General features: G+C 50.2%; 1 protein-coding gene across 4 annotated transcripts in view; it reads right to left on the bottom strand.

The window, feature by feature from the left end:
* Window positions 1–388: 388 nt before the first annotated feature.
* LOC143934630 (uncharacterized) overlaps window positions 389–19,936 on the bottom strand; it is a 43,868-nt gene continuing 24,320 nt past the window's right edge. For 2 of the 4 annotated variants that reach the window (XM_077458388.1, XM_077458390.1), the window contains exons 3-4: window positions 3,182–3,273; window positions 389–845 (exon numbers count right to left, since the gene is read on the bottom strand). In XM_077458388.1, coding sequence (XP_077314514.1) covers window positions 741–845; window positions 3,182–3,273 — 197 coding nt within the window. In that variant the 3' untranslated portion in view covers window positions 389–740. The remainder of the gene's footprint in view (window positions 846–3,181; window positions 3,274–19,936) is intronic. The other 2 variants (XM_077458389.1, XM_077458387.1) reach the window with 2 other exon arrangements.

The raw sequence follows: 19,936 nt of genomic DNA, 5'->3' as shown, positions 1-19,936 counted from the left end.
GAAGTATCTGGCATACAGCAGCCTGGTAGGACCTTAGGGCAGCTTACATAAGTCAATAGGTACTTGAGGGCTGTTTGCTGCAGTTATGTGTAGAGAACTGCAAAGGGGTTGCTGGAGGTAAAGTGGGAAGTAAACTCTCCATTTACACTTTCCCCCCATATGAAAGTGCACCTTGTATCACGTTTAGGTTTTGTACAAATCAAACCCTACCTCCAGCACCCAAACACCCTTGTAATACCTGGTTGCCACAGTTATTCTAAAATAAAAGCTGGGCTGGGCATGTGCCTTATAGGATGTGACCATGATGGATGGGGGCAGCAGAAGTGTCTTCAGGAAGACTCCAAAAGGTGGCACCATCATTGGCTAGAGGTAGGTTTGTGTGCCTCAGTGCTATATACAGCAAGGCCAGCAATACTTTCACATTGGAATGACATACATGATGTCAGGGACCTGCTACGTGGGACATAACTGCTGAGTTTACTTCTAGCCTCATATGGCAGCATTAGTACCTCTGATGAAGAGCAGAGCTCACCATTGCTCTAATCTACCATGCTAGAAAACATTACAGCAACACAAAGCTGCCTTCTCATAGTTAAAAACATTAAAACCATTCCAACAGAAACCTTTAAACAGAATTCTAAATGACTACTTGACCCCCTGCGCTTCCAAGGCCTCCACAATTGGAGCTGCAGAAGGCCGTTCCTTGGGGTTCTCGCTGGTGCACACGAAGAACAATTCAATCACCTTCTGGTAGGACTCATCCAGCTTGTCCATGTTAAGTGCCGGTCTCGTGCCCAAAGCTTCGTAATAAGCGCCCTCATCAAAGTCATCCATGAAGGATTCCTCTGGACAGAGAATGGAGATGAACAGTTATTGATTACAGACGGCACAATCAGAATCAGAATTTAAAGTCTACCACATACCCCTACTTGATGGGAGTTTAAAGAAAAAGAAAATCATCTTCCTCCCATCACACAGCTGTAAAATGCCAGCTCCTCGGACCAGTACAAACTAGCATTTGACATTCGAATCAAGAGCTTCGTTGTCCATTAGACAGAAGAAGATGTGACACATTTAGGGGCCTGAAATCCAAGGAGCTCCATGGGGACACAGGAATTGATTTTAAGAATAATACTAAGCACTGCCGCAGAATTGTAGAGGATTTGGTGGATATGAAAAGGGGCCATTAACCACCTCAATACTCAAGACCAAATATTGTAAAACAAACAAAAAATAAATAAAAAGTCTGTTTCTGTTAGAAAATTTTGTAAAGAAGTCATTTTTCTCCTGCACCGATGGGGTACAGATGAGGCGGCACCGATGGGGTACAGATGGGGCACAGATGAGGCGGCACCGATGGGGTACAGATGAGGCAGCACCGATGGGGTACAGATGGGGCACAGATGAGGCGGCACCGATGGGGTACAGATGAGGCGGCACCGATGGGGTACAGATGAGGCAGCACCGATGGGGCACAGATGAGGCAGCACCGATGGGGCACAGATGAGGCGGCACCGATGGGGCACAGATGAGGCGGCACCGATGGGGTACAGATGAGGTGGCACCGATGGGGCACAGATGAGGGGGCACCGATGGGGCACAGATCAGGCGGCACCGATGGGGTACAGATGAAGCGGCACCGATGGGGTACAGATGAGGCAGCACCGATGGGGCACAGATGAGGCGGCACCGATGGGGTACAGATGAGGTGGCACCGATGGGGCACAGATGAGGGGGCACCGATGGGGCACAGATGAGGGGGCACCGATGGGGTACAGATGAGGCGGCACCGATGGGGCACAGATGAGGCGGCACCGATGGGGCACAGATGAGGTGGCACCGATGGGGCACAGATGAGGCGGCACCGATGGGGTACAGATGGGGCGGCACCGATGATATGTACAGGTCTCCCCTGTGAGGAAATGCTGCTGATCGGCTCTCTCCTCCCACTCTTTCAGTGAGAGAGTCAAGCAGATAACTGCCATTTCCTTGTTTACATATGATTGGACACAGCTGATCACATGGGTAAAGAGCCGATGTTTCTTTACTGAGATCGGAGACGCGCCCAGAACAAGAGACGATCGGTGACAGCCCCTCAGGGAAGCACGGGGAGAGGCTTGTTTACACAAACCTCTCCTCCTTCTTCAGCTCTGTGACCCGATCGAGGGACACCAGCGGCGATCGGGTCCGCTGGTCCCGCGGCCACAGATCACAGGACCAGGTCGGGAGCCAGCCGCCAGCGGCGCGCTCCCGACCCACGGCTGGGCACTTAAAGAATCACGTACCGGTACGTGATTGTGCCCAGCCGTGCCATTCTGCCGACGTATATATTGGCGCGAGGCGGTCCTTAAGTGGTTAAAGCAGGGCTGATCCTCCACTCCTCCCCATAGCTAGACACCAGTCCCAGCTGCTTCTGTAAATTCTACATAAATGATTAGCCCTTACTTACATTGGCCATAGCCAGAAATACTAGGGGGCCGAGAAACTTGCTTTGAACCTTAAAATTATGTTTTTCAATAAACAAAAAACCACAGACTTTAGAAGAACATGTTATACTACTTAACTGCACAGAGCGGCCCTGAGACAGTAAAGCCTGGAAAAGGCGGCTGCCTCTCCACAGGTCATGCAATCTTCTGGGACCTGTGACGTTTCCCAGAAAATCGCAGGGGGGAGGGGTGAGAACTTCTGCCCAAGCAGAAGTGGGTGCAGGAACCTGTTGAAACTAGGTAATGGGGGGTGGTAAAAGCAGTACATCCCTTTTGGGCGGAGCTCCGATTTAAGGCTGGGTTCACACGGTTTGTGGAGCGCCCCTGTTCTCCGTTTTTTATGGGGGGGGGGGGGGGCAGAATTTTGCCTCAATTCAGACCTGAAAACAGCCAAAGACACACCGGACCCTTCTGCAGTGCGCTCTGTAGCCGCCCCGGAGATGTGTGAAGCGGCTCCAATGACAGCCGGTCACACTCTCCCGTCATGTGAAATGGATGCGGGGAAACCCTCATCCAATTCCCACAAGTGTGAACCCGGCCTTCACTTCCGATATGTAGTCACCAATATGCAGGACTTACCTGTCCTAGATTTGCTGACTAGTAACACGTCCTACTTTGTCATCTATTTTGGAACATTCTCCCCCTCCCCCCACCTTTATTCTCCGACAAAACAAGATGATGAATGCTGAGCTGACCTTTTCATCAGGTAAACGCTGACACGGGTTCCATAAGCAAACTTCTGCATGAATGGTGAAGCTGGGATGGCGAACGTTGGTGATGGACACATCTGTGAATAAAAGAGGATTGGCTTCATTAGCTTGGAGGATGTACGTTGTGTTTCAAGGTTTCTCCCAGCAACACTGGGAGAGAATTAGGGCTGCAACTAACCATTATTTTCACCATCCATTAGTTGGCCGATTAATCGCTTAATAACCTTAAAAAAAAAAAAGTGGATCAAATTGACGTTCATTTTCAACCACAGTGAGGGGAAAATGTAGAAATAACAGAAAAGGTCTTAGTGGAAGGAATTTTCAGACAGTGGATGTGGTTTTCATTCAGATATTACCTTCATTTTAAAAACAAGTGAAAATTTCAAACAAAATTCTTTCATTCAGCGAATGTAGAAAGATTTTTAGTCTGAATATTCTCATCTGAAAATTGATCGGTGTGGTCAGCACAAGGCTCGGTACACACCTATGCAGTTTGCTTTTGATCTGTTTCTGCAGTGCCTTTTGCTGTGCGTTTTGATTTTTGCGCACGTGATTTTTCTGCAATTTGTATTTTTACATTTTTTTTGGGCACACAAATTGCTGCAAAAACACATGACACGCTTTTCTGCAGCTTCTCCATTGAAGTATATTGAACCAATAAAGCATTATTTTGCGTTTAAAAGTCCCCGCCCCTTTCAGATGTGAACGTGTCCCATAGGAAACCATGGAAATGAACTGCAGTGCATTTCTGCAAAAAGCACCAAAAACGCATAGATGTGAACCGGGTCTAACGCGTTTAGTAACATAATGGGGTTAAAAACTAAAAAACTAAAATGAGCCCTTTATAGTAGAAAAAGCCGATAATCACTACTGAAAGGGGTTCATTTTTTACTTTAGAACAGTGACAGGAATATTTATAGTAGCGATTATTTGCTATCTTTGTATTATAAAGGGCTCATTTTAGGTTTTTTTAACCCATTAGGTTACCGGCCGATTCATCGATTATGAAAATAGGAATCGATTCATTTCATAATGGATTAGTTGTTTCAGCCCTAGAGAGACTATTGTGATTAGGGTTGCCACCTGTCCAGGATTCACCCGGACAGTTCGGGTTTGGAATCATGTGTCCGGGTTTCAGACTGTCTGAGACCCAGACACATTATTTAAACTGTACTATGGCCTCCCAGCTGGGTTGCTGGCTGCAGTTGTCTAAGCTGAGAGTGTCTGTAACACTCTCTTTCACACAGCCCAAAGCCAGCACTAACAATTCCCTCTTCCCCAACAAAACACACACAGACAGGAGAGGAGAGAGGGCTCAATCTGCACCTCTTCCCCCCACCCCCTACTCCTCTTTGTCTGCCCACATTCCAATGCCTGGTGCTGTGCCTCAGAAAAAGGAAAGTGGGGGCCGAAAATTTGAAGCCCAGCAGCCTCAGATACATTTGGATGAGAGGTGCTGACTTCCAAAGGGTGAGTGAGCTCACCATCCCTCCGTGTCTGAAGTCTACCCCTTCTCTCTCCTGCCTCTGAGAGAGTACACTAAGGTAAATCAGGGTTCTCTCCATACATCAGTGTTCTCAGTGTCCCCCCTTAAATCAGGGTTCCCAGAGCATCCCTTATGTTAGAGTCCCCAGAATTCTCCCTTACATCAGAGTCTGCAGAGTCCCCCCTTAGAGTGAAAGGGAACTCTGTGAGTTCAGATATAAAAGGGGGACTCCGTGGACTCTGACGTAAAGGGGGACTCTTGTTATTAACTTCATATGATTAGAAATATTATTTAATACCAAAATATATCTATGTTTATACTATAATAAAAATTGGTGTGCACCGATCAAGTGTTTGGGTTTGAGGTGAAGAAAAGGTGACAACCCTAATTGTGATCATGGGAGGAATCGGGCCGCAGCACCTCAGAAATCAGCCAGAAGAGGCGAGACAATGTTATGTGAGCAGCACAGACCTCTCCAATCCCGGGGCGGGAGATCACACTGACAGCACAAAGCTTAGACTATATACCTCTATACTGCTCAGTCCCAAACATCCAGACTGCAAAACTACATCAGATGCCTGTTTTTACCGCCCCCCGCCCAACTCACCATCTGAAAGATCTATTTCATGAGTAGTTCTTCCCGTTATTACCAGTTCATAATTACAGACCTTCCCAGCTGCTTGCTCTGGGGGGCACCTGAGCAGGGCTCCATCCCAAGTTATTGCTCGGTGTGCCCAGTCACAGAGTGCAGCTCAGCCCCCCCCCCCTCTCATTATCTCAGATTGACAGTATACAGAGCCAATGAATGAGAAGAGACCCGGGAGAGCCACTGACCTCCTGCACATTACTGGCTCAGGTAAGTATAAGGAGGGGGCTGCTGCACCCAGGTGCCTTTTCTTTTTACAACCACTTTAACCGCTTCAGCCCCGAAAGATTTTACCCCCCCTCCTGACCAGAGAACTTTTTGCAATTCAGCACTGCGTCGCTTTAACTGACCATTATGCAGTTGGGTGACGTAGCATCCAAAAATAAATAAATAAATAAATGCCCCCCCCCCCCCCCACCACAAATAGAGCTTTCTTTTGGAGGTATTTAATCGCCTCTTCATTTTTTCTTTTTTGCGTTATAAACAAAAAAAGCGACAATTTTGAAAACAAAAAATAAAACAAAGCAATGTTTTTTTTACTTTTTGCTATAATAAATATCCCCCAAAGATATATAAAAAATATTTTTTCCCCAGTTTAGGCCGACATGTATTCTACATATTTTTGTAGAAAAAAAAAAAATCAATAAGTGTATATTGATTGGTTTACGCAAAAGGTAAAGCGTCTACAAAATAGGGATAGTTATGGCATATTTATTATTTTATTATTTTTACTAGTAATGCCGGCGACTTGCAACTTTTACCGGGACGGCAACATGGCGGACACGTCGGACAATTTTGACACATTTTTTGGGACTATTGGCATTTATACAGCGATCAATGCTATAAATATGCATCAATTACTGTAAACATGTCACTGGCAGGGAAGGGGTTAACACTAGGGGGCGATCAAGGGGTTAATGCGTCCTCTACTACATGTTCTAACTGAAGGGGGGAGGGGACTGTGTAGGGGAGATGACAGATGGCTCTTCATACTCTGTGTGAACAGATGATCTGTCTCTTCTCCCCTCAGATAAGAAACACACAGATCGCTGTTCTCCGGGTGATGGCATCGGTTTCATGGACGAGCACGCGCGCCCCTAGTGGCTGAATATGGAAGCAACGTAACATGACGGCGATTCGCAGAGCCGCGTTTCCGCAGTACAACCGCGGCGGCTGGTCGGCAAGCCGTTAACTACTTTCCACCGGCGCTATAGAAAGACTGTTACAGCGCGGCCTTCCGGTGGTGGGAGGGAGACCACAGATGTCCTCCCGTGATGGTGCCGCTCACGTGCCCCCTGCGGCGCGCTCTCCAATCATCGAGTTCTTCCCACTCAGCTGATCACAGAACAGGGTAAAGAGCCAATCGCTGCGGCACTTTATCACATGATCAGCTCTCAGCCAACAGCTGATCACGGAAGTAAACAGAAGCCGATTATCTGCTTTTTTATTCTCACAATCAGCGGAAGGAGAAAATAAAGCAGCCAGTAACCAGCTTCTGTTACAGGGACATCGGTCCCAATATGTGCCCATCAGTGCCGCTAGTCTGTGCCCCCTACCCGTGCCTCATCAGTGTCACCTACCAGTGCCACTAAAGTATGCCCCCTACCCGTGCCTCATCAGTGTCACCTACCAGTGCCACTAAAGTGTGCCCCCTACCCGTGCCTCATCAGTGTCACCTACCAGTGCCACTAAAGTGTGCCCCCTACCCGTGCCTCATCAGTGTCACCTACCAGTGTCACTAAAGTGTAACCCCTACCCGTGCCTCATCAGTGTCACCTACCAGTGCCACTAAAGTGTGCCCCCTACCCGTGCCTCATCAGTGTCACCTACCAGTGCCACTAAAGTGTGCCCCCTACCCGTGCCTCATCAGTGTCACCTACCAGTGCCACTAAAGTGTGCCCCCTACCAACATCCCATCCCCTAACATCCCATCAATACTCCTCCAGACTACACCCCTCCTCCTCCGAGAAATTCACCCCACCTCATCGAAGAGCACCGACACCTGAAGAGCGACAGAGAACCTCCCATCAATACTCCTCATTACACCCCTCCCCCTCCGAGAAATACACCCCCACCTCATCGAAGAGCACCGACACATGAAGAGCGACAGAGAACCTCCCATCAATACTCCTCATCACCTCACCTTACACCCCTCCCCCTCACCTGACACCCCTCCCTCTCACACTGCCCCTCCCCCTCTGTATAGCTGAGTAGAGTTGGGGTCCCTCCTGGGATGATGGGGGATGGTAGTAGAGCTCAGCCTATGATTGGTCCTCTGTGTGTGTTGGGGGAGGGGGACCCTCTATAGTGGACACTCCCCCTCCCCCTCGATACTTCGGGGTCTCACCTGGCGAGAGATGATCATGACTACCAGACACTGTGCGTTTCAATCCCTGCCCCGCCCCTTCCGCTACCGGCCCCACCTTCCTTGCTGGTCACTTGTCCCGCCGCTGATTGGACGCCTCCATATTAGTAAACAGAGAGGAGGAATGAGGGGTGGGGCTGTGTCTCTTATCTCCTCCCCCTGCAGTGTACGGTTACCACGGAGATGAGTGCGAGGAGGGTGGAGCCTGTGTGATAGGGGAGGAGCTGAGAGACAAAGGGTGGAGAGTGAAGATTTCATACAAGAGAATCGGGCGGACTGACCGCTGCAGCGCTGGCTCCGGTGTTCCGTCAGATTCCGCGACCCCTCAGAATTAGTAACGGAAGTGACGATCCGTCGCCGCCATCTTGCTACACCCCGCACTCCTCCACTGTGAGGATAGACCGAGAAGGGGGGGGGGGAAGGCGGACATCTTGTTACACCCGCTGGAGTTTTGCATTTTACACTTTTTATAAAACACAAAATCGGAGGTTATATGGTGAAATCCCACGGACTGAACTCAGAGTTTTCTGTCACATTAGCAAACGTGTGAGGTGGGCAGGTTTGCCGCGGCTTTTAAAATGTAACATCCAAACATTCCGATTTCTAAATACTCTATTTATGCATCAAACTCCGGTGGGTGTAACAAGATGTCCGCCTTCTCAGTGTATGCTTACTATAGAGGAGTGCGGGGTATAGTAAGATGGCTGCGACTGAACGTCACTTCCGTTATCAATTGTGATTGGTTGGTAGAGCGCGGTACGGATCTTCACACGGCGGGCGGCCCCGGGGAGCAGCGTGAGGCTCATCACCCCTCCCCCCCTCATGGAGAAATAATTGGTGTGTAATAATGATAAAATAAAAGAAATGAAAAGATTTGATGTGTGGAGAGGATTTCTAAGGCTCCATTCACAATGTTATCATAAGAATAGAGATCTTTATTTCAGCCATGGGACTGTAAGGGTTAAATCTCATTCACAATAACATGTTCTTCCAGGAGCCGTATATCCCTATTACATCCGTATACTGGCTCCTTTAAGAAAAATCGTCAGTTAATTTTTCAAAAAAAAAAAAGTCACATGACTGCACTGTGATTTCATTGGCTGAGCCAAAGTCACTGTGATTGGCTGAGCCAAAGTCACTGTGATTGGCTGAGCCAAAGTCACTGTGATTGGCTGAGCCAAAGTCACTGTGATTGGCTGAGCCAAAGTCACTGTGATTGGCTGAGCCAAAGTCGCTGTGATTTCATTGGCTGAGTCCCCCTATATATTCAGACGCTGGGGCAGAATTCATCAGAAGTTGACTGTCCACTGACAAGTGAGGTTAGCTTTTATCTCTCCTGAGAGATACCTTGTGATATTATTGGATTTGATTTCGGTCAATTCAATTTCATTGCAATATTTGTTGTCATACATTTAAAGCGAGTTTCTTTATTCTTAATAATGAACCGATTTAAATGTAATCAGATTGTTTCTCTGAAAAACATCAAAGAGAAACCCAGCAAAGGAAGGGCCATGGTAGGAGGTGTCAGTGACCAGCCTGCAGATACCCCAACCAAAAAGCCCTCCAAGCTGAAGAGGACCCGAGCGTTTGTGCGCGGCTGTTTCAGAGCCGTCGTTCGATGTTTCGGTTCCGGCTGTAAAGCCAATAGACATCACCGGGATACAGACACTGAGATTGGTAAGTGTTTTTATTCAAAGATTTTTTTTTTTTTTCTAAATTTTTTTTTTTTTTTTCAAAAAAATTTTTTTTTCACTTTTTTTTTTCAAAGTATATTATTTTCTTCATATTTTTTTTTTTTTCAAAAAAAATTTTTTTTTTTTTCAAAAAAAATTTTTTTTTTTTTTCAAAAAAAATTTTTTTTTTCATAATTTGTTTTTTTTTTCAAAAAAATGTTTTGGGGTCACATTCCCATAGGTACATATGTTTTTTTTTCATATTTTTTAAATCAAGTCCTTTTTTATGACATTTTTTAGTTACAATCAACACAAGACATACACCAGGGCTCCACAAACCCCAGGCGCCAGGTCGCCAATGCCACCAGAAATCACAACCTGGCGCCTAAGCTGCCACCAGCCCACTCACTATCACTATTAACAATGACTGCCCCCCTCCCCCCTCCTCCACACTCTGCGGCTGCGCACTGTGTGTGACACTGACAAGCAAAGGAGAGATTTCAGCTTTATGTCGGTGTGGGAGGGAACCGGCCGGGGTGGGCGGGACCCGGCCGGGGTGGGCGGGACCCGGCAGCTATCAAACACCAGCCAATGGAATCTGGGCGGGCCGCTACGTGTATGTGGCCGCGCCTCTTTTCTTAAGCAGCCCAATCGTTGGCCGGTGTTTGATAGCTGCTGAGTTCCGCCCACCCGGCCGGGACCCTCCCACCCCGAGCGGGGCCCGCCCACCTCGACTCAAGCTCAAATCTGACATATCCGCTGTAGTGTCATATTTTGCTCCCCATCATAGAACGCTCCGGAAGGGACGTTGCGGCCGGAAATTTTGCACTGCGCATGCGCGATGCGTTCCAAATGCTTGCACCATGCGTTCCAGAGGATTTCCGACAATGTAGTTCAGTGAAAGCGTCAGATAATGTCACGGGAGTGAGGGGAGGTAATCGTGACATTAACTTTAGACAGAGCGGAGAGCGGCGGAGAGAGAGCGGGTAACTGTGGCTCAGGGAGGGGATTACCTCCCCTCACTTCTCTGACATTATCTGACGGTTTCACTGGTCTGCATTGTCGCAAATCATTTGGAACGCATGGCGCAAGTGTTTGGAACGCATGGCGCATGCGCAGTGCTAAATTTCTGGCCGCAGCGCCACTTCCGGAACATTCTATGATGGGGAGCAAAATATGACACTACACCGCCTCTCTGTTACTTGTCAGTTTCACACCCCCGGCCGAGTCCCGCCCATTCCGACATTAAAGCGGGAGTCCGCCATTTTTTTTTTTTTAAGTCAGCAGCTACAAATACTGCAGCTGCTGACTTTTAAAACAATGACACTTACCCCGCGATGTCGGCACCCGAAGCCGATCTCTCGATCGTCTCTCGGGTGCTGCCGCCGCCATCTTGGGTATGGGAATCAGGAAGTGGAGCCTTTCGGCTTCATTTCCCGGTTCCCTACTGCGCATGCGCGAGTCGCACTGCGCAATAAGGATGGTCCCCGCTGTCTCTGGGATCCGTGTGTTTCCCAGCAGGCAGCGGGGGACCTTCGGAAAGGGGCGTAGATTCTGCGGAAAGGGGCGTGGATTCTGCAGAATCTACGCCGGAAGTGATGCAGATACCTGTACTGTACAGGTACCTGCACCCCCCTCCCTCCTGAAAGGTGCCAATTGTGGCGCCGGAGGGGGGGAGGGTTCCAATGAGCAGAAGGTCCACTTTAGGGTGGAGCTCCGCTTTAAGCTCAATTCTGACAGCTCCTCTGTTACATTTCAGTAACAGAGTGCTCCGTGTAAAACCTGCCAGTGCCACCTGCCAGCGCCAACCAGTGGCATCTGCCAGTGCCACCGCCAATCAGTGCCAACCAGTGCCACGGCCAATCAGTGCCACCTGCAACCACAAACCAGTGTCACCGCCAATCAGTGACACCTACCAGTTCCAAACCAGTGTCACCTGCCAATGCCAACCAGTGTCACCTGCCAATGCCATCTGGCAGTTCCACGTGCCTGCCAGTGCCACCTGCCACTACCAATCAGTGCCACCGCCAATCAGTGCCAACTAGTGCCACCGCCAACCAGTGCCACCTGCCAACACAAACCAGTGCCACCACCAATCAGTGCCATCTGCCAGTGACAACTAGTGCCACCGCCAACCAGGGCCACCTGCCATCACCAACCAGGGCCACATGCCACTTCCAAACCAGTGCCACCTGCCAATCAGTGCCAGTGTCAATAGTGCCACCTGCCAGTTCCAAACCAGTGTCACCTGCCAATCAGTGCCAATAGTGCCACCTGCCAGTTCCAAACCAGTGCCACCTGCCAGTGCCAGCCAGTTCCATCTGTTGCCAGCCTTACTCTCTTTCTGGTCAGCCCATAACCCTGATGTAACAGCGTTTCAATGGAGTTATTGACTGGGTGCTCCATTGTGAGTTAGGGATAGGGGGTGAAAATGAGTGGCCTTACCCCGGGAGCTGACAATCCATACCACTCTAAAAAAACAAAAACTGGCTCCTAAATTCAAAGCAAATTTGTGAACCCCTGACATACACACAACCCATGTACTTATTGTACAATCCTAATAAACACACATTTATAAGCAATATTTAAAGTGGTTGTAAACCCACAAAAAACAAAACAAAGGTGCCAATTGGTTCAGTGCCCCCCAATGCCACCTCCCCATGGGCAGTGCGGATAATGCCCCCCCCCCCCATGGGCAGTGCAGATAATTCTGCCCCCAGAGGCGGCTCTAGGCTTTGTGAGGCCTTAGGCAAAACTCAGACATGAGACATGAGAAAAATAATTAAAGCAATAACCCCCCCCCCCCCCCCCCCCACAGCGCTGCTGGCTTCCCTCCTCTTCTCTCCCGCTGACTGGGGGATCTTCAGATAAAGGGGCTGGTAAATATGTCATTTACCAGCCCTTACTTTTCTAAATGAACACAATGGGTGATCGGTACTGATCACTCACTGTGTTCATTCATAACTGAAGCATAGTAAGCTGTGTTTTCTCTGCTTCGGTTTATGAATTAATAGGAGACTTTGTCTCCTGTTCATTCATTTGCAGTGAAGCTGAGGCTACAGAGAAAAGGACTGGGGAATATCTGTCCTCAGTCCCTTTCTCTGTGTCAAAAGTGAGACTTCAGGGGTCTGTTTAGACCCCTGATATCTCACCAAAGAAACCAAAAAACTCACCAAAAAACATTTTGGGTTTTAAAAAAATTGTAAGAAAAATAAATAAAATTATACAAAAATTTCTAATCAGACCAAAAAGTCATGCCCAATATGTAGCATAATTTAGCCTCACTCACTGTTTTCTGCGGTGCTCTGTGTATGCCACAGGTCACCATCTTCCTAGTAGGGGCCCCAGGGCATTACTTTGTCCATGATGCTATTATGATGGCACGGTACAATGGTGGTAAACATGTGTAGTAGAGGAAAATGGAGGGTATGGCAGAGGGTAGTATGTATATGAGAGGAGTGCGGAGTGTATGGGGGGGGGGTAGTATGTATATGAGAGGATTGCAGAGTCTATGTGGGGGATGGTATGTATATGGGAGGAGTGCAGAGTGTATGGGGGGGGTAGTATGTATATGAGAGGGGTGCAGAGTGTATGGGGGGGTAGTATGTATATGAGAGGGGTGCAGAGTGTATGGGGGGTAGTATGTACATGAGAGGAGTGCGGAGTCTATGTGGGGGGTGGTATGTATATGAGAGGGGTGCAGAGTGTATGGGGGGTAGTATGTATATGAGAGGGGAGCAGAGTGTATGGGGGGTAGTATGTATATGAGAGGGGTGCAGAGTGTATGGGGGGGTAGTATGTATATGAGAGGGGTGAGGAGTGTATGGGGGGTAGTATGTATATGAGAGGGGTGCAGAGTGTATGGGGGGTAGTATGTATATGAGAGGGGTGAGGAGTGTATGGGGGGTAGTATGTACACGAGAGGAGTGCAGAGTGTACGGGGGGGTAGTATGTATATGAGAGGGGTGCAGAGTGTATGGGGGGTAGTATGTATATGAGAGGGGTGCAGAGTATATGGGGGGGGTAGTATGTATATGAGAGGGGTGCAGAGTGTATGGGGGGTAGTATGTATATGAGAGGGGTGCAGAGTGTATGGGGGGGTAGTATGTATATGAGCGGGGTGCAGAGTGTATGGGGGGTAGTATGTATATGAGAGGGGTGCAGATTGTATGAGGGGTAGTATGTATATGAGAGGGGTGCAGAGTGTATGGGGGGGTGGTATGTATATGAGAGGGGTGCAGAGTATATGGGGGGAGTAGTATGTATATGAGAGGGGTGTAGAGTGTATGGGGGGGTAGTATGACATGGGAGGGGTGCAGAGTGTATGGGGGTAGTATGTACATGAGAGGGGTGCAGAGTGTATGGGGGGTAGTATGTATATGAGAGGGGTGCAGAGTGTATGGGGGGGTAGTATGTATATGAGCGGGGTGCAGAGTGTATGGGGGGTAGTATGTATATGAGAGGGGTGCAGATTGTATGAGGGGTAGTATGTATATGAGAGGGGTGCAGAGTGTATGGGGGGGTAGTATGTATATGAGAGGGGTGCAGAGTATATGGGGGGAGTAGTATGTATATGAGAGGGGTGTAGAGTGTATGGGGGGGTAGTATGGGGGTAGTATGACATGGGAGGGGTGCAGAGTGTATGGGGGTAGTATGTACATGAGAGGGGTGCAGAGTGTATGGGGGGTAGTATGTATATGAGAGGGGTGCAGAGTGTATGGGGGGTAGTATGTACATGAGAGGGGTGCAGAGTGTATGGGGGGTTAGTATGGGGGTCCACTGTGCTGCAGACACGGCTCTCACCGCCCCCTCCCTCATCCATCTCTAGTCCCTGCATACAAGTCACAAGTGCCCCCATAAACTTGTCAGCTCACCTCCCTCCACACCCGACAAAAGGAACTCCTGCATGTCCGTGCTTTCATCCATCCCTCTTGGGTTCAGCAGAGGCCGCCAGCTCCGCCTCTATAATCTGTCCTCAGGCAGCGCTGGAGCCTCGAGGACACAGAGAGGGGGCGCTGGAGAGTGCAGAGCCTGAGGCAGAGAGCGCGGCGCTGGTCACATAGCACTAGCAGCGTTGTCACTGTGTTCAGTAGTTGCTTGCTGAGCCTCGCTCATCCCGCTCACTCGTCCCGCTAGTTTGGGGACACTGACGGGAGATATTCGCTGCCACTCACACGCACCGGTCAGGCAAATTAGGCGATCGAGGGGCCCCTATGAGTTGCGAGGCCTAAGGCGATCGCCTAATTTGCCTAATTAGAGAGCCGCCTCTGGCCGCCCCCCATGGGCAGTTACGGACAATGCCACCCCCCATGGGCAGTGCGGATAATGCCGCCCCCCCATGGGCAGTGCGGACAATGCCATCCCCCAAAGGGCAGTGTGGATAATGCCGCCCCCCACCATGCGCAGTGCGGACAATGCCACTCCCCCATGGGCAGTGCGGACAATGCCGCCCCCCCATGGACAGTGTGGATAATGCTGTCCCCCAAAGGGCAGTGCGGATAATGCCACCCCCCATGGGCAGTGCGGATAATGCCACCCCCCATGGGCAGTGCGGACAATGCCACCCCCCATGGGCAGTGCGGACAATGCCACCCCCCATGGACAGTGCAGACAATGCCGCTCCCCCCATGGACAGTGCAGACAATGCCGCTCCCCCCATGGGCAGTGCGGACAATGCCGCCCCCCCCATGACCATCCCACATGGGACCTAGATCCCTCCCCCGCTGTCTCTTTGATGGTCTCATTGTGATTGCACCTCTGTAGTCATGTATGTCAATCTTTTGTTTTCATCCCCAACAATCCACGTCTGCACACTACTGGGAGGTCCATACACACGCAGATGGACGGTTATAGATCTCTTATTGGCACCGTCTCCCCGGGATTTTGTACTTGTTGAAAACCAGAAGATTACTTAGCAGTGCCCCAAAGAAAACATGAAATAGTCCCTCCTGTTCCCTACTGAATGGACAAAGAATAACGGATTGTCTGAACTGCCTTAGGGCTCATTTAAACATGTTGTGCCCTCTGAACAGCAATCCTCTTCAGAGGGTATTTGACAGGAGGCAAGAAGGTGTTATATTGCCTCCTCACCACCTGTTTAACCCCCTGACATCCGCGCTATGGGCAAATGACGGGAACAGCGCGGATGTGAATTCCCGGGAGACCGTCATATGACATCCCCCTGTGCACGCTCCCTGCGGAGGGCGCCGTGATCACCGAGTCACTGAGACTCAGGTGACCACCAATCCAAGTACGGGGCCAATCCCGACCCCTTATCATGTGATCAGTTATCAGCCAATGACGGCTCATCACATGATGTAAACAGGAGAAGAACAAAGCCGATCACCGGCTCATCTTAAAGGGACATCGACCCCGAAAAGGAAGAGGCGATTATGCCTCATTTATAGAGTAACAGTGCCCACCAGTGCCACCTATCGATGCCCACTAGTGCCACCTATCGATGCCCACCAGTGCCACCTATCGATGCCCACCAGTGCCACCTATCAATGCCAAGTGCCACCTATCAATGCCCAAAAGTGCCACTTATCAATGCCCACCAGTGCCACCTATCGATGCCCACCAGTGCCACCTATCGATGCCCACCAGTGCCACCTATCAATGCCCACCAATGCCACCTATCGATGCCCACCAGTGCCACCTATCGATGCCCACCAGTGCCACCTATCAATGCCCACCAATGCCACCTATCAATGCCCACCAGTGCCACCTATCGATGCCCACCAGTGGTGCTAATCATTGACACCTAGAAGTGCTGCCTATCAGTGTAACTGATCAGTGCCCATCACTGCCACCCATCGGTGCCCATCAGTGCCACCTCGTCAGCGTACATCAATGACAGACAAAAATTACCCGTTATAACATTTAACAAAAATGTAAAAAAATATGGTTTTAATTCGGTCTTTTTATATTTAAAAAAAATAAAAACCGCTGAGGAGATGAAATACCACCAAAGGAAATCTCTATTTGGGGGAACAAATGATACAAATGTCATTTGGGTACAGTGTTGTATGACCGTGTAATTGTCACTCAAAGTGCGACAGCGCTGAAAGCTGAGGATTGGTGTGGATAGGAGGGGGAGGGGGGTTTAAGTGGCCGGTAAGCAAGGGGTTAAACATGACAGCATTTTCTACACATATGAGATGGCTGTGTGCTGTGCAGGTTTTATGCCCCTTACACTGTTAGGAAAATGTTGTCACCCCCTCATTTCTTCACAGAGCACACCACCTCCTTTTCCTCTGCTGGCTGAATGTGATGTGGGGGGGCGCAGGCTCAGGCCCTGGCTCTTATAGGTGGTAGGGGGCCCAGTCATGTAAGCTGATTTCTAGCAGCGGTCCTGGGTGTGGGCGAATGGCCCTGAATGCAGACAGTGCATGTCATATTAGGAGAAGTGGCTGCGTGCGTGCAGCTGTGCGTTCTACTCATTGTCAATGGACTGCCTGCATGCAGCACCTGGAAGATACAGATGTTGTAGAAACGTCCCGTTCATGTTATATGGGCCTCATCACCCTTGTAAACAAGGCCAGACAGACGGACAAAACCAACACAAATAAAACCGCACTAATTCATTATCCATCAGCATTTTAATATGCACTATGCCTTTACCCCAAGTGCTGTCATTAGAAGTGTCTGCGCTCCTAAAGCCGGCCATAGACACTTCCAATCTCACCCGGCTAAGCAAGGACCAGCCAAGATTCTAACCATGTATGGGCAGGCTGATTACGGGCTGGGTACAACCAGCCCCTCTGACTTTTCATGCCATTATTGCCAGCCAGTGGGTCGGGATGAGTGGCAGGCAACCAGCATTTTTATACAAAGTACAACATTAGTCCTCCTTGTGTCCCTGTCCTGTAGTTTATTCATGGTCTCTGGCACCAGCGTTTTCATCTCTTCTCTCCATAATTTGATGTTCTACAAAGAAAAATATATGAAATGTAGGTGAAGGTGCTAAATCTAATTCCTCTCTTTTTTTATTGTAGGTGTACGCGGTATTGACTGCACACCACAGTGCAACCCGGACGTGTCCACTCCACCGGAGTGCGACCAGGACGTGTCCACTCCACCGGAGTGCGACCAGGACGTGTCCACTCCACCGGAGTGCGACCAGGACCTGGCCACTCCACCGGAGTGCGACCAGGACCTGGCCACTCCACCGGAGTGCGACCAGGACGTGTCCACTCCACCGGAGTGCGACCAGGACCTGGCCACTCCACCGGAGTGCGACCAGGACCTGGCCACTCCACCGGAGTGCGACCAGGACCTGGCCACTCCACCGGAGTGCGACCAGGACGTGTCCACTCCACCGGAGTGCGACCAGGACGTGTCCACTCCACCGGAGTGCGACCAGGACGTGTCCACTCCACCGGAGTGCGACCAGGACGTGTCCACTCCACCGGAGTGCGACCAGGACGTGTCCACTCCACCGGAGTGCGACCAGGACCTGGCCACTCCACCGGAGTGCGACCAGGACGTGTCCACTCCACCGGAGTGCGACCAGGACCTGGCCACTCCACCGGAGTGCGACCAGGACCTGGCCACTCCACCGGAGTGCGACCAATTCGTGTCCACTCCACCGGAGTGCGACCCGGACGTGTCCGCTCCACCGGAGTGCGACCAGGACGTGTCCGCTCCACCGGAGTGCGACCCGGACGTGTCCGCTCCACCGGAGTGCGACCAGGACGTGTCCGCTCCACCGGAGTGCGACCAGGACGTGTCCGCTCCACCGGAGTGCGACCAGGACGTGTCCGCTCCACCGGAGTGCGACCCGGACGTGTCCGCTCCACCGGAGTGCGACCCGGACGTGTCCGCTCCACCGGAGTGCGACCAATACGTGGCGTCTCCACCGGAGTGCGACCAAGACGTGGCGACTCCACCGGAGTGCGACCAAGACGTGGCCACTCCACCGGAGTGCGACCAGGACCTGTCCACTCCACCGGAGTGCGACCTAGACAATCCATCCATCCGCAGCACACACCATGAGATCGCCTCACAAGTACCATCCAGCGTGGTCACCAAGGACCAGTCATGTGTACTCTCCTTTGAACACATGACCTGTTATGGAGTCCTTGGACAGGGGGCCTTTGGGAAGGTGATCTTGGCCTCTCATCCCGCCATTGACCAGAAGCTGGCGGTTAAACTTGTGGAAAAGAGAGAATTACTTCATAATGAAGACGAGAGTGAGATGGTTTTCTTAGAACGTGACGTGCTGAAAGTAGCCAGGGAGTGTCCATTTATTACACATCTGTTTGGAACGTTCCAGACAAAGGTAAGTCTTTTCACCTTCCAATTTCTTTACCAGACCAGACAGAAGTAGCATTGCAATAAGAACAGTCCAGTAATGGCGGCCTACTTAGTTCCTCTGTCAGGTTTTACTAAATTAAGTGTGTCTGTCTATTCCTCCACAAAATGAAATCCTGCATGTCTATAATGTAAACTTTATCTCTTGTGTTCACACAGAATCATCTCGCCTTTGTCCTGGAATGTGTGACCAGAGGGGATCTCCATCGTGCCATGGCAGGAGCTCCATTTCCTGGGGGCACCATAAGGTAAGATCAATGAACGGGTCACTCTGGAGTCGGGGGTGACTGACCACAGCCAGTGATGTAGTCAGCCCCTTCACCTGAGCCTCGTCCATCCATACCCCTATGTATTACAGGGGGAAGTCATTTCATCTTTAGATTTCATTACTCTGTGATGATTTGTGATGCTAATTCCTCTATCTTTTTCCCCCATCAGATACTTCATAGCAGAAATGATCTGTGGTCTGCAGTTTCTGCATTCTAGGACGATCATCCACAGAGACCTCAAGCCTGGAAATATCCTTTTGGATGACTCCGGGCACATCAAAATAGCCGATTTCGGCTTGGCAGGGGTCGGTGTCACGGAGTTCAGGAGGATTCGAGGACAAACGGGAACACCAGGGTACTTGGCGCCAGAGGTAAGATACTTGCTATCCACCTGATATTAGACCTAATTGTAATATTTGTTATAATGGGATATAGAGATAAGCTAAACGGAGGTAATTTTTCACTAAATTAAAGCGGTTCTGCACCTAAAAAAAATATTAAAAGCCAGCAGCTACTAATATTGCAGCTGCTGACTTTTAAAAAAATCACACTTACCTGTCCCAGGGTCCGGCGATGTCGGCGGCAGATGACGAGCGATCGCTCGTCTCGCTGCTGCCCCCGCCGCCATCCTCTGTCAGGGAATCGGGAAGTGAAGCATTACAGCTTCACTGCCTGGTTCCCTACTGTGCATGCGCGAGTCGCGCTGCGCGTCTCTTATGGTCCCCCGCTGTGTCTCTGGGAACTGTGTGTTTCCCAGAACACAACGGGGGGGGGGCATCTGCGGCGGTCTGCCCGGAAGTGGGTGCAGATACCTGGATTATCCAGGTAACTGCACCCCCCTCCCCCCTGAAAGGGGCCGATTGTGGCACCGGAGGGGGGGAGGGATCAGATTAGCGGAACTTCCCCTTTAGGGTGAAGAACCGCTTTAAGAATTTCTTTACTGGTGACCTGGTTGGTTTCAGTGGGTTTCCAGGCTGGAACAATAT

Source organism: Lithobates pipiens, unplaced genomic scaffold, assembly GCF_037356315.1.
Source record: "Lithobates pipiens isolate NorthernLeopardFrog02 unplaced genomic scaffold, aLitPip1_a1.2 Scaffold_27, whole genome shotgun sequence".
Lineage (NCBI taxonomy): Eukaryota > Metazoa > Chordata > Amphibia > Anura > Ranidae > Lithobates > Lithobates pipiens.
The sequence above is the reverse complement of the archived record's forward strand: the minus strand, read 5'-3'. Positions and strand labels throughout refer to the sequence as shown.